The 16138-nt window shown below is 40.6% G+C and overlaps 1 protein-coding gene across 5 annotated transcripts in view; it reads left to right on the top strand.

Moving 5' to 3' along the window:
* LOC133536444 (PALM2-AKAP2 fusion protein) overlaps positions 1-16138 on the top strand; it is a 225984-nt gene that overhangs the window by 67856 nt on the left and 141990 nt on the right. For all 5 annotated transcript variants that reach the window (XM_061876971.1, XM_061876969.1, XM_061876968.1 and 2 more), the window contains one exon: positions 15383-15504. In XM_061876971.1, the coding sequence (XP_061732955.1) occupies positions 15383-15504 (122 nt within the window). The remainder of the gene's footprint in view (positions 1-15382; positions 15505-16138) is intronic.

Genomic DNA, 16138 nt, shown 5'->3' with positions numbered 1-16138 from the left:
AGAATAGTCAGACCTGGTCTTCTAAGACAAAGCGAACGCCCTAAGAAGACAGTGACCTGATGAATAAGAATCAAGTGCTGTATGATGGGGAATTACAAAGGTGTAACATGTTATTAGTGTCGATAGTGTAGTAAAAGGTAGTTATTTATATTTGCTTTTTGAGCAGTCACTTGAGCTCACACACACAAGATCATATACTTGGAGACAAACAGCACAGAGAATCCCTGGTGAGACGTAGAAGGCGTGGGAAAGTGGCAGCGGGTACTCATTCTGCTATAAATATCCTGTCAGCTAAACTATCTGTAATGGAAATGCATTCCTTCCGCTAATTGAAGGCCTTTAAACACTTGGCATGAAAACGTATTGAATCACGCAGGTTTGATTCCTGCCTACTGCTGATGTCCAGCATTAAGCAGCCACTTAAAGGAAACATTGACAACTAATTCCCGATTAAAAGTAGGCACACCTTGCGTAGGAACCCATTATAGTGAAATATGGAGCAGGCAAACTTAGTCGGACGGTGGAGCGAAAGTACAAACCCCGTTTCCATATGAGTTGGGAAATTGTGTTAGATGTAAATATAAACAGAATACAATGATTTGGAGATCCATTTCAACCCATATTCAGTTGAATGCACTACAAAGACAATGTTCAAACTCATAAACTTTTTTTTTTTTTTTCAAATAATAATCAACTTAGAATTTCATGGCTGCAACACGTGCCAAAGTAGTTGGGAAAGGGCATGTTCACCACTGTGTTACATCACATTTTCTTTTAACAACACTCAATAAACATTTGGGAACTGAAGAAACTAATTGTTGAAGCTTTGAAAGTGAAATTCTTTACCATTCTTGCTTGATGTACAGCTTAAGTTGTTCAACAGTCTTGTTGTTGTATTTTACACTTCATAATGCGCAAAACATTTTCGATGGTAGACAGGTCTGGACTGCAGGCGGGCCAGGAAAGTACCCACACTCTTTTACTACGAAGTTACGCTGTTGTAACACATGGCTTGGCATTGTTTTGCTGAAGTAAGCAGGTGCATCCATAACGTTGCTTAGATGACAACATATGTTGCTCCAAAACCTGTATGGACTAATGGTGCCTTCACAGATGTGTAAGTTACCCATGACTTGGGCACTAATACACCCCCATACCATCACAGATGCTGGCTTTTGAACTTTGCGCCTATAACAATCCGGATGGTTATTTTCCTCTTTGTTCCGGAGGACACCACGTCCACTGTTTCCAAATATAATTTGAAATGTGGACTCGTCAGACCACAGAACACTTTTCCACTTTGCATCAGTCCATCTTAGATGAGCTCGGGCCCAGCAAAGCCGGCGGCGTTCCTAGGTGTTGTCGATAAATGGCTTTCGCTTTGCAAAGTAGAGTTTTAACTTGCACTTACAGATGTAACGACCAACTGCAGTTACTGACAGTGGTTTTATGAAGTGTTCCTGAGCCCATGTGGTGATATCCTTTATACACTGATGTCGGGTTTTGATGCAGTACCGCCTGAGGGATCAAAAGTCTGTTACATCATTGCTTACTTGCAGCGATTTCTCCAGATTCTCTGAACTTTTTGATGATTTTATGGACCGTAGATGGTAAAATCCCTAAATTCCTTGCAATAGCTCGTTGGGAAATGTTGTTCTAAAACTGTTCGACAATTTGCTTACAAAGTGGTGACCCTCACCCCATCCTTGTTTGTGAATTACTTAGCATTTCCTGGAAACTGCTTTTATACCCAATCATGGCACCCACCTGTTCCCAATTAGCCTGCACACCTGTGGGATGTTCCAAATAAGTGTTTGATGAGCATTCCTCAACTTTATCAGTATGTACTGCCACTTTTCCCAACATCTTTGTCACGTGTTGCTGGCATCAAATTCTAAAGGTAATGATTATTTGCAACAACAAAAAAATGTTTATCAGTTTGAACATCAATTATGTTGTCTTTGTAGCATATTCAACTGAATATGGGTTGAAAATTATTTGCAAATCATTGTATTCCGTTTATATTTACATCCAACACAATTTTCCCAACTCATATGGAAACGGGGTTTGTGTATGAAGTTTATAAGTGGACTATTTTCCAGCAACATGAGCTCTCTGCACATTCCAGAACATTGCCTGCCACACCACAAACATGGTCAAAACAGCAGCAATTCAAAGTGTCCAACACAGTCATCCCAAGGATTCTAAATATTTGTGAGTTTCTTCATCCTTATTGTATTTTAGTTTGCATACCAACTTATCAAACTATAAAAGTTTAGGATGATTCCTTCACTTCTGTGTCTCTGCTCCTCAATATTGAGTACAACTTTGCTTCATGTGAAGGTTTAAAGGCCTACTGAAACCCAGTACTAGCGACCACGCAGTCTGATAGTTTATATATCAATGATGAAATATTAACATTGCAACACATGCCAATACGGCCTTATTAGTTTACTAAATTACAATTTTAAATTTCGCGCAAAGAATCCTGTTGAAAACGTCATGGTATGATGACATGTGACGTCACGGATTGTAGCGGACATTTTGATCCAGCACCGATCCCAGCTACAGTATGTCGTCTGCTTTAATTGCAGAATTCCACAGTATTCTGGACATCTGTGTTGCTGAATCTTTTGCAATTTGTTCAATTAATAATGGAGACGTCAAAGAAGAAAGATGTAGGTGAGAAGCGGTGTATTGCGGCCGCCTTTAGCAACACAAACACAGCCGGTGTTTCCTTGTTTACATTCCTGAAAGCTGACGCTGAAGCTTTATATGGAACAGAGCGGTCAAGCGAACATGGTTCACTACCACATGTCAACCGGCAGGTTTCGGTAAGAAAATGGTGGTATTAAGTCGACTCTTACCGTATGTAAGCTTTATACTCACACAGGACCGCTCGGGTTAACAAACGTTTTAATGCTACCCTTTGCATACAGATCAATAGCCACTTTTCAGTCGCTAGGTTTTACTTTTGTACAGTTCTCTTCACATCTCCGTCTCTCCAGTCTGAACTCCTCTCCTGCACCCGGCCGCTCACTGTTAAGGACAGCAGATGATTAGTCCAACACGTACCACCTGCGCCGACTAATCATCTGACAGCTGTGTCTCTCAGCCAGCACATGCCACGCCCCCGTCTGAGGGTGCACCGTCTCCAGTCTCCCAGATGGGGGCGCTGACTTACACTCCAACAGTGCGCTAATCACAACCCTCCTCCACACCGTAGTTATGAGCGGAGAGCTTGCGTCGTGTCTCCTGCAGCTGCGGACTCTCTTAGCTCCTCCCACCGGCCGCCCCCGACCGTCGGATGCTTACACCGTGGAGGAGGGGGGAAAAATATATATACCTCATCGTCGAGAAACGTGGCTTCCTTCGGAGACACTGGCGGTCACCACACCCCTCCGACTTTCAGGTATGACCATATAATCTCACTAAAACACTAGTAACACAATAAGCAGATAAGGGATTTTCCAGAATTATCCTAGTAAATGTGTCTAATGACATCTGAATCGCTCCCACTGCCCTCGTCTTTGCCCTCGGGGGGCGGTTTAGCTCGGTTGGTAGAGTGGCCGTGCCAGCAACTTAAGGGTTGCAGGTTCAATTCCCGCTTCTGCCAACCTGGTCACTGTCGTTGTGTCCTTGGGCAAGACACTTTACCCACCTGCTCCCAGTGCCACCCACACTGGTTTGAATGTAACTTAGATATTGGGTCTCACTATGTAAAGTGCTTTGAGTCACTAGAGAAAAAGCGCTATATGAATATAATTCACTTCACTTCACTTTTTTTTTTCCTAGTCCTTCACTCTCACTTTCCTCATCCACAATCTTTCATCCTCGCTCAAATTAATGGGGAAATCGTCGCTTTCTCGGTCCGGATCGCTCTCGCTGCTGGTGGCCATGATTGTAAACAAAGTGAGAATGTGAGGAACTCCAGAACCCGTGACGTCTCACGCGCAAATCGTCTGCTACTTCCGGTACAGGCAAAGCTTTTTTTATTAGCGACCAAAAGTTGCAAACTTTATCGTCGATGATCTCTACTAAATCCTTTCAGCAAAAATATGGCAATATCGCACATAGAATGGACCTGCTATCCCCGTTTAAGTAAGAAAATCTCATTTCAGTAGGCCTTTAATGGCCCTTCCAGACCAACTAAAGCGTGATGGTTCTTGTATTTGCGATGAAACACCTTGCCCTAGTTCTTGAACACACCGCGGTGCTCTGTTTAGTGTCCAGGCGCGCAGCACTTGATGTAATAATCAGCATCTGCTCATGCAGCTCTATTAACTGGCCATTACCTCTGAAGGCCATGAAGCAGGCTTTGTAGTCTGTTCTCCAGGGGCCTGCTGCCCACAGAGAGGAAATGGCAGACTAGAACTCAGTGATTTGATAAAGACAGCTGGCCTGCATGATCCAGGACTCTCACAATTGAAGCACTGGTTTGCAATTTCTTAGTCAGGTTTACAGGAAGTTTCATGGTGCATTTTTAATCTTCTAAAAGTTACTAGTAAAGTATATCAGTGGTATGAGTTCAAACTTAAGGAAACTGCTTATACTTGAAGTGACTTATTGTGAGGAATCAAAGGGGACTAAGAGGTTTGTCAGACAATGGAGAGGGAAGTGCACACACTGGGGATATAAACAAAGTAGCAAGATAGGGCTGCACCACTCACTTGATGGACATTTGTGCATTTGGTTCAACTGGCCATGGAAGTTGTTTCCAGTTTAGTTTGGGAAAGCACTCCATTTATGTCAATATAGCCTCTCTCCAAGTGCCACATTCATATAGTCGTCACTTTCACCTCACTCTCTCCGCTTCCGTTTGCGTCAACGTCTCCCCCGTCCTTTGTGCTGGCTTCTAGAAGACACATGTATCGTCACAACTTTTGCTTGTAGACGGTTTGGTGGCCGCGGGATTAGTTCTCTGCTTTTTGCAGATGATGTGGTCCTGGTGGCTTCATCTGGCCGGGATTTTCAGCTCACACTGGATCGGTTCGCAGCCGAGTGTGAAGCGAACGGAATGAGAATCAGCACCTCCAAGTCCGAGTCCATGGTTCTCGCCCGGGAAAAAGGTGGAATGCCATCTCCGGGTTGGGGAGGAAACCCTGCCCCAAGTGGAGGAGTTCAAGGAGCTAGGAGTCTTGTTCACGAGTGAGGGAAGAGATCGTGAGATCGACAGGCGGATCGGTGCGGCGTCTTCAGTAATGCGGACGTTGTACCGATCCGTTGTGGTGGAGAAGGAGCTGAGCCGGAAGGCGAAGCTCTCAGTTTACCAGTCGATCTACGTTCCATGAGCTTTGGGTCATGACCGAAAGGATAAGATCACGGGTACAAGCGGCCGAAATGAGTTTCCTCCACCATGTGGCGGAGCTCTCCCTTAGGGTGAGAAGCTCTGTCATCCGGGAGGAACTCAAAGTAAAGCCGCTGGTCCTCTACATCGAGAGGAGCCAGATGAGGTGGTTCGGGCATCTGGTCAGGATGCCACCCAAACGCCTCACTAGGGAGGTGTTTATGGCACGTCCAACCAGTGGGAGGCCACGGGGAAGACCCAGGACACGTTGGGAAGACTATGTCTCCCGGCTGGCCTGGGAACGCCTCGGGATCCCCCGGGAAGAGCTAGACGAAGTGGCTGGGGAGAGGGAAGTCTGGGCTTCCTTGCTTAGGCTGCTGCCCCCGCGACCTGACCTCGGATAAGCGGAAGAAGATGGATGGATGGACATTTGATAAACCATTTTATTTCTTCTCAAGTTATTCAATAGATCGCAACTGGACTGTTTGGTTTGTCTTAGAAGACGTTTCACCTCTCATCCAAGTAGAATTCATCACTTCATGCTGATGGACTCATTAGATTGGTCAGATCTAGTCTTGGACTTACATTCATCAGATCTAGTCTTTGACTTGGATTGATCAGATCTGGATCTGATCATAGTTAACTCAAAACGAATCGCACGGAAGATCATTTATACCAAGTGTACCCTTGAAAAATATATGTTTTAATAACATGATTGAACAATTAGTTTTCTTTAAATATATTTTTAAGCAATGCTTATTTTGTTATGATTTTAATGATTTGCTGACTTGTGTTGGTGTCTTGCCACATTTTGTAGGAATACAGACTTTGTATTCCGGTTAAAGGAGCACTTGCATTCAGAGGAGAAGAGACACCATGTTTAGATGCCCGTAATTGTATGTCATACTGTAACCAATTTAAAGCTGTTGTTTTGATGTGTTTGTTGTTTGAGTAGACGTGTGCTTATGTCGTTAATTGTGTTTAACCAGACATGTCCGCTGACACTGCAGTCACACTGGCACAGGGGTCACCAACGCGGTGCCCGCGGGCACCAGGTAGCCCATAAGGACCAGATGAGTCGCCTGCTGGCCTGTTCTAAAAATAGTTCAAATAGCAGCACTTACCAGTGAGCTGCCTCTATTTTTTACATTGTATTTATTTACTAGCTGGCTGGTCTCGCTTTGCTCAACATTTTTAATTCTAAGAGAGACAAAACTCAAATAGAGTTGAAAATATTTTCTTGTATTTTTAAAGACTTGGTCTTTACTGGTTTAAATAAATTCATTTATTTTTTTACTTTGCTTGTTATAACTTTCAGAAAGACAATTATAGAGGGAAAATACAACATTAAAAATAAATGTTGGATTTTTAAACTAATATACCTTTTTACCTTTTAATTTCCTTCCTCTTCTTTCCTGATAATTTAAATCAATGTTCAAGTATTTACTTTTTTTTATTGTAAAGAACAATAAATACCTTTTAATTTAATTCTTCATTTTAGCTTCTATTTTTTTGACGAAGAATATTTGTGAAATATTTCTTCAAACTTATTCTGAGTAAAATTCAAAACAAATATTCTGGCAAATCTAGAAAATCTGTAGAATCAAATTTAAATCTTATTTCAAAGTCTTTTGAATTTATTTTAAAAATATTTGTTCTGGAAAATCTAGAAGAAATAATGATTTGTCTTTGTTAGAAATATAGCTTGGTCCAATTTGTTATATATTCTAACAAAATGCCGATTGGATTTTAACCTATTTAAAACATGTCATCAAAATTCTAAAATTAATCTTAATCAGGAAAAACTACTAATGATGTTCCATAAATTCTTTTAATTTTTTCAAAAAGATTCGAATTAGCTAGTTTTTATCTTCTTTTTTTCAGTAGAATTTAGAATTTTAAAGAGTCGAAATTGAAGATAAACTAAAATTTCCGTGTTTTCTCCTCTTTTAAACCATTCAATTAAGTGTTGTTTTCATCATTTATTCTCTATAAAAAACCTTCCGTAAAAGGAAAACAAATGTACGACGGAATGACGGACAGAAATACAATTTATTTAAGTGTATATCAAACTGGTAGCCCTTCGCATTAATCAGTACCCAAGAAGTAGCTCTTGGTTTCAAAATGCTTGGTGACCCCTGCTCTATAGGGGAATGACGGACAGAAATACCCATTTATATATATATATATATATATATATATATATATATATATATATATTCCGGTGGCCTGATGTCTCAGTTCATGTACAGACACACATTTGTTATGTCAGTCCAACCTCAGTAGACCAACTCACACATCAGACGTGGCGTTTGAGCTTTGCTTGGTTATCTGGAAGTGAAGCAACCACACACAAACTAACACATAGTCAGCTGTCACATTCTGACAGCAGCTGCTGAAATAACTGAGGTCACTGTGTGTGTGTGTGTGTGTGTGTGTGTGTGTGTGTGTGTGTGTGTGTGTGTGTGTGTGTGTGTGTGTGTGTGTGTGTGTGTGTGTGTGCAACTGACTGACAATGCGTAGACACTCCTGATTATTAAGACCTATTTGAGGTCAATCTGTTAAAAGTTTTGTATGACAGTTTTTTTTTAACATTTTTAGTAAGTCTTAATGGTCCCACAGTAGTTTTTTTGAAATATGTTGGCCAATGATGCTGGACTATTATCTACTTGTCACATAGACACTGTAACTCTTCACGAGTTCAACGTGATGCACTTGTCTTTTGCCACATTAAAGGCCTACTGAAATGAGGTTTTCTTATTTAAACGGGGATAGCAGGTCCATTCTATGTGTCATACTTGATCATTTCCCGATATTGCCTTATTTTTGCAGAAAGGATTTAGTAGAGAACATCGCTGATAAAGTTCGCAACTTTTGGTCGCTAATAAAAAAGCCTTGCCTGTACCGGAAGTAGCAGACGATGAGCGAGTGACGTCACAGGTTGTAGGGCTCGTCACATCCTCACATTGTATAAAATGTGAGCCTCCAGCAGCCAGAGCTATTTGAACCGAGAAAGCGACAATTTCCCCATTAATTTGAGCGAGGATGAGAGGTTCGTGGATGAGGAAAGTTAGAGTGAAGCACACAAAATAAAAAATAAAAAGAAAAGTCGACGGCTCCAGGTGGCGGCAGTGGGACCGTTTCAGATGTAATTAGACACATTTACTAGGATAATTCTGGAAGATCCCTTATCTGCTTATTGTTTTAATAGTGTTTTAGTGAGATTGTAAAGTCATACCTGAAAGACAGATGGCTGCGGTGAACGCCAGTGTCTCTCAGAGGAGCCAATTTCACAGCTGCCTTTTTGAGGCACAGGAGGAAGTTGCATAATCCACTGAAGTCTCCGGTAAGAGCCGACTTAATATCACAATTTTCCCATCCAAAAACTTGCTGGTTGACGTAGAGAAACATGTTCGCTTGACCGCTCTGTGTTAAAGCTTCAGAACAAACAAAGAAACACAGGCTGTGTTTTGGTTGCTAAAGGCAGCTGCAATCCACCGCTTTCCACCAACAGCATTCTTCTTTGATGTCTCCATTATTAATTGAACAAATTGCAAACGATTCAGCAGCAAAGATGTCCAAATTACTGTGTAATTATGCGATTAAAAGAGACAACTTTTAGCCGTGTGTGGTGCTGGGCTAATATGTCCGCTACAACCCGAGACGTCACAAACTGGCGTCATCATTCCGCGACGTTTTCAACAAGAAACTCTGCGGGAAATTTAAAATTGTAATTTAGTAAACTAAAAAGGCCGTATTGGCATGTGTTGCAATGTTAATATTTCATCATTGATATATAAACTATCAGACTGCGTGGTCGCTAGTAGTGGGTTTCAGTAGGCCTTTAAGCTTCAAATATTGTGGATTAACCACCTTGCCGATTTTTTTATTTTATTTTTTGAACCTATGAAAATGTTTTGCCATAAATGAAGGATTTTCAAGCGTAAAAATGGCTAATTCAACTAAAAATATCAATATCGTACAGCAAAATTAGCCACTGAATGAGGCCAAACCAATTAGATTACGCTGTTCAGTATCATGGCCGCTGATTAAATCAGCCTCAGGCAGTATTACTACATTGAATTAATATAATATCGGGTGGAAGGCGGGGTACATCCTGGACAAGTCACCACCCCATCTCAGACCAACACAACATCCACAGCAGTTTACCGGCCCACCACACATTCTGCAAAAATTCCAAAATTGATAGATAGTATTGCAAAAATTAAAAAAAACATTTAATAAAAGTGAAATGAGGTGAAATCTAATGAGGAAAAAGTGGCAAAGTTGACATAAAGCTGCCATGCAGGAAGTTTTTATGTTCCTTTTGTCTTTATTTTCTTTTTTTTTCCATTGCTCAAAAAAGAAGGACATAAAAATCTGTTATAATGAATTATTACTTAAAAATTATAACTTTAAAATGTTTTATGTGGAAAAAATATTGCATATGTTGTGTGGTTGCCATATAAAAACCTCAAAGTTTTGACAAAAGAGCATAAAACAAAAACCGACAGATATATCGGAAGTTGATCTTGAAATTTAAGTGTTAAAAGTAAAAAAAAACAACTAATAAAAATGAATCACTTTATGAGTGGGGAACCTTTCGGATCTCAAATATAATTAGTAGGATTTTATTTAACTTTTCACTGTGATTACTCAAAAATATTAAATTAAAATCAATGTTGTCCTGCATTATTGATCTTTGAGGGCTTTAATTGCTAAATAAAGGAACTCTCCTGAAGGATTTAATAAAGTACTATCTATCCATCTAAATACTGCATATTTCAGTTTTACTAGAAAAAACAAAGTTGTCTTGACAGAAAAGACAGAAAACCTTATTTGTTTTACTTTATATCAACCTCAAGTTTATATAGAGATTTACTGTAAGCAGTAAAATAAAAAAATAAATAATAATTTGACTTATTTTTATAATTTTAGTGACTGAGACCCTCTATGCTCCCCAGCATAGAGGGTCTAAAAAGGGTTTAAAAATTAAAAAAAAAAATCCATATATTTTTTTATGGTTTGAAAATGAAAACTATCAGCATGTTTAAATTTTTCCGTGTGCGGCCCTCTGTGGAAAAAGTTTGGACACCCCTGCTCTTTAGGGATTTATTTCATGTGGACTGGGTTATCATAATGTAGAACAACCTGTTTAGTAGGTTCTTAACACCTTGTTTGCGCTCTAGCTTTGAAAATATTGGATTTATAATTGGTGTTATTCTTAAAGTTGCCGGCAGAACTTGAGTTATGAGCATTTTTTTACTGGTGGTTGTGTCATGATCCGCGCCTCGGATCATGACATATTCTGGTTTTTGTTCTGTTTTTTATCACATCCTGTTATTTTTTTGTCTTCCTTAGTTCCTGGTGGCACTTCTGTTTTGTTCCATTTCTTTTGCAACGAATTTGTGTTACCTGTCGTTTGTCTTTCGCGTGCACCTGCCTTTTGATTATCCCTTCTATTTAAGCCTGCCCTTTTTGTTCCTTCGGCCTCGCAGTGTAATTTGCTCTTGATGCAACAGGTGACGTCGCGATCCCGCATTGTGGTAAATACCCTTTTGAACTCGATTAGCTTCCACGCTATTTGTTTGTTTATTTCCCAAGCTCCCATGCTAGCGTATTTTGTTCCTTCTAGCTCACATGCTAGCGTATTTTGTTCCTTCTAGCTCACATGCTAGTTCTGTTGGTTTTGTCTATATAGTGCCTTTGTGCAAGTGTTTTTGTTCTTAGTCTGTTTTTGTAGTTTTAAATAAATCTTCATTCTTACCTTCACGCTGTGTCCATTCGTCGACTGCATCCACCAGAGAACGCAACCACGATGCCAGCTAAACGTCATAGGTTGAAGTTGTTGATGTAACAAGCTGTTTGAGAAGTTAATATATTGTTACACATCGTTGTTTCTGTGTCCTTTACACAAGAAACACAACTGTATGAACAATATAGAATAAGAATAAAGAGTTAATATACGGTTGATACTGCTCTGTTTTGTATCACGTCCTGTTATTGTTTTGTCTTCCTTAGTTCCTGGTGGCACTTCCTCTTTTGTTCCATTTCCATAGCAACGAATTTGTGTCACCTGCCGTTTGTCTTTCACGCGCACCTGCCTTTTGATTATCCCTTCTATTTAAGCCTGCCCTTTTTGTTCCTTCGGTCTCGCAGTGTAATTTGCTCTTGATGCAACAGGTGACGTCGCGATCCCGCATTGTGGTAAATACCCTTTTGAACTCGATTAGCTTCCACGCTATATGTTTGTTTATTTCCCTAGCTCACATGCTAGTGTCTTTTGTTCCTTCTAGCTCACATGCTAGCGTCTTTTGTTCCTTCTAGCTCACATGCTAGTTCTGTTGGTTTTGTCTATATAGTGCCTTTGTGCAAGTGTTTTTGTTCTTAGTCTGTTTTTGTAGGTTTGAATAAATCTTCATTCTTACCTACACGCTGTGTCCATTCGCCGACTGCATCCACTAAAGAACGAAACCACACCACGATGCCAGCTAAACGTCACAGGTGGAAGTTGTTGGTGTAACAGGCTGTTTGAGAAGTTAACATATTGTTACACATCGTTGTTTCTGTTTCCTTTACACAAGAAACACAACTGTATAAACAATATAGAATAAGAATAAAGAGTTAATATACGGTTGATACTGTTCTGTTTGTATCACGTCCTGTTATTGTTTTGTCTTCCTTAGTTCCTGGTGGCACTTCCTCTTTTGTTCCATTTCCATAGCAACGAATTTGTGTCACCTGCCGTTTGTCTTTCACGCGCACCTGCCTTTTGATTATCCCTTCTATTTAAGCCTGCCCTTTTTGTTCCTTCGGTCTCGCAGTGTAATTTGCTCTTGATGCAACAGGTGACGTCGCGATCCCGCATTGTGGTAAATACCCTTTTGAACTCGATTAGCTTCCACGCTATTTGTTTGTTTATTTCCCAAGCTCCCATGCTAGCGTCTTTTGTTCCTTCTAGCTCACATGCTAGCGTCTTTTGTTCCTTCTAGCTCACATGCTAGTTCTGTTGGTTTTGTCTATATAGTGCCTTTCTGCAAGTGTTTTTGTTCTTAGTCTGTTTTTGTAGTTTTAAATAAATATTCATTCTTACCTTCACGCTGTGTCCATTCGCCGACTGCATCCACTAGAGAACGCAACCACACCACGATGCCAGCTAAACGTCACAGGTTGAAGTTGTTGATGTAACAAGCTGTTTGAGAAGTTAACATATTGTTACACATCGTTGTTTCTGCTTCCTTTACACAAGAAACACAACTGTATACAAAATATAGAGTAAGAATAAAGAGTTAATATAAGGTTGATACTGCTCAGCAGACAGTTGATGTGCGCTGCTCAGAGATGGACACAATCCTGCCCTCCAACAGTCGGAACTGAGAAAAGTCAAAGTACCAATGATTGTCACACTATGTAAAGCGCTTTGAGTCACTTGAGAAAAGCGCTATATAAATATAATTCACTTCACTTCGCTTCACACACACACACTAGGTGTGGTGAAATTTCTCCTCTGTATTTGACTCCTTGATCACCCCCTGGGAAGGGAGGAGAGCAGTGGACATCAGCGGGGCCACGCCCGGGAATCATTTATGGTGATTTAACCCCCAATTCCAACCCTTGATGCTGACTGCCAAGCAGGGAGGCAATGGGTCCCATTTTTTTGTAGTCTTTGGTAAGACTCGGCCGGGGTTTGAACTCCCAACCTACCGATCTCAGGGCGGACACTCTAACCACTAGGCCACCGAGTACGTGAGTTCAAAGGGAAGAAGCAGAAGACCAAATCAGAAAATCCAACCGTCAAAAATATGTCCTACCTTTTAGCAGCATACCGGGCATTCTAGCCCCGCATAGCATCAGTCTGCGTCACACAAGCTACAAACCACAAGCATTTATCTATAAATACATTAAGAAGCTACAGAAACTGTGTTTGATGTGTTTCAGTTTGTTCTGTCTAGTCCCGACTCCACAAACTGGACGGTCAAGTATTACCTTTGGAAAACAAACATAGTCAACTTTGACCTCCTCAGTCAAACATAGTCAACTTTGACCTCCTCAGTCCATCACTTCAATACTTTCATGTTCTAGTTCTACTTCAGAGAAGCAGCTCGTAGGAGACAACTACACAAGTTTGCTGCTGAACAATGTTAGCCCAATCTTTTACTACTTTATGTTTTTATAGTACATGCTCTCGTAATGCTCTCCAAACAAAGTTTAAAACTTTGTTTTACATGTAACATTAGCATATACATGTACAAACCCCGTTTCCATATGAGTTGGGAAATTGTGTTAGATGTAAATATAAACAGAATACAATGATTTGCAAATCCTTTTCAACCCATATTCAGTTGAATATGCTACAAAGACAACATATTTGATGTTCAAACTGATAAACATTGTTTTTGTGTGCAAATAATCATTAACTTTAGAATTTGATGCCAGCAACACGTGACAAAAGAGTTGGGAAAGGTGGAAAAAAATACTGATAAAGTTAAGGAATGCTCATCAAACACTTATTGGGAACATCCCACAGGTGTGCAGGCTAATTGGGAACAGGTGGGTGCCATGATTGGGTATAAAAGCAGCTTCCATGAAATGCTAAGTAATTCACAAACAAGGATGGGGCGATTGTCACCACTTTGTAAGCAAATTGTCGAACAGTTTTAGAACATTTCTCAACGAGCTATTGCAAGGAATTTAGGGATTTTACCATCTACGGTCCGTAAAATCATCAAAAAGTTCAGAGAATCTGGAGAAATCACTGCACGTAAGCGATGATATTACGGACCTATGATCCCTCAGGCGGTACTGCATCAAAAAGCGACATCGGTGTGTAAAGGATATCACCACATGGGCTCAGGAACACTTCATAAAACCACTGTCAGTAACTACAGTTGGTCGCTACATCTGTCGCTACTATGCAAAGCAAAAGCCATTTATCAACAATATCCTGAAACGCTGCTGGCTTCGCTGGGCCCGAGCTCATCCAATATGGACTGATGCAAAGTGGAAAGGTGTTCTGTGGTCTGACGAGTCCACATTTCAAATTATATTTGGGAACTGTGGACGTGGTGTCCTACGGAACTAAGAGGAAAATAACCATCCGGACTGTCATAGGCGCAAAGTTCAAAAGCCAGCATCTGTGATGGTGTGGGAGTGTATTAGTGCCCAAGGCATGGGTAACTTACACATCTGTGAAGGCACCATTAATGGTGAATGGTCCATACAGGTTTTGGAGCAACATACTGTATGTTGTCATCCCAGCAACGTTATCATGGACGCCCCTGCTTTTTTCAGCAAGACAATGTCAAGCCATGTGTTACAACAGCGTGGTTTTGTAGTAAAAGAGTGCGGGTACTTTCCTGGCCCGCCTGCAGTCCAGACATGTCTCCCATCGAAAATGTGTGGCAAATTATGAAGCGTAGAATACGACAGCTGACACCCCGGACTGTTGAACGACTGAAGCTCTACATGAAACAATAATGGGAAATAATTCCACATTCAAAGCTTAAACAATTATTTTCCTCAGTTCCCAAATGTTTATTGAGTGTTGTTAAAAGAAAAGGAGATGTGACACAGTGGTGAACATGCCCTTTCCCAACTACTTTGGCACATGTTGCAGCCATTAAATTCAAAGTTAATTATTTGCAAAAAAAAATAAAGTTGGAGTTTGAACATTAAATATCTTGTCTTTGTAGTGCATTCAACTGAATATGGGTTGAAAAGGATTTGCAAATCATTGTATTCCATTTATATTTACATCTAACACAATTTCCCAACACATATGGAAACGGGGTTTGTACTTGCAACATAATGTGCTGGTGAGTTGGTGTACCATGGCACCGTGGGATATTTACCTCCACACAGCACCACCTGCAATAACCAGCACTTAGTTTGCTGTGCCTGTAGAAAGGACTAGAACTGAGCAAGAGAGACAAACACTGTGAGATATAAACAGATCCCAACATATATATTTGCCTCATGTGTTTATGCGTTCCGTCTGCAATGTCAAAGTGTTTATTGATGTCAGCTCCTGGCCACTGAGAGAATCTCCATATTTAGCTGAGATGTTTATTCTTGAGTTTGTGTTTGTGTTTGCAGTCCAAAGCCAAGCGGGAGCGATGGCTCCTCCAGGGAGTGGCGGCGGAGGAAGAAGAGGCTCGGAGAAAACAGTTGGATCAGGATGAAGAACACGGGAAGAACCTGGAAGACATGATTCACAGGTAATGCTGATTCACTTCTCTTCTTCTACATCACATGCTGAGTGGGAAATATATTATTTCTATGTGTTGTATGTGGGTATGAATTGTAAGACCTGATCAAGTCTGTCTGAAGTGTGAATGATAATGATGAATTAGTGCTGATAACCATGAAGGTTATCTTCTTACCAGAGAAGAACTAAGTCATAGGACCTTGCTGGTGCTTAGTTTCTGATTTGGATGTCTCTTATGTGAACCACACTTAGTTAGTACTGTGACCTCTGTTTAATTGGATGTGAACCACACTTAGTACTGTGAGCTCTCTTTAGTTGGATTTGAACCACACCTAATACTGTGACTTCTCTTTAGTTGGATGTGAACCACACTTAGTACTGTGAGCTCTCTTTAGTTGGATTTGAACCACACCTAGTACTGTGACCTCTCTTTAGTTGGATGTGAACCACACTTAGTACTGTGAGCTCTCTTTAGTTGGATTTGAACCACACTTACTACTGTGACCTCTCTTTAGTTGGATGTGAACCAGACTTAGTACTGTGACCTCTCTTTAGTTGGATGTGAACCAGACTTAGTACTGTGACCTCTCCTTAATTGGATGTGAACCCAAATTAGTACTGTGACCTCTCCTTAATTGGATGTG

The sequence above is a fragment of the Nerophis ophidion genome, linkage group LG17 (assembly GCF_033978795.1).
Source record: "Nerophis ophidion isolate RoL-2023_Sa linkage group LG17, RoL_Noph_v1.0, whole genome shotgun sequence".
NCBI lineage: Eukaryota > Metazoa > Chordata > Actinopteri > Syngnathiformes > Syngnathidae > Nerophis > Nerophis ophidion.
This window is presented reverse-complemented; position numbering and strand designations above follow the sequence as displayed.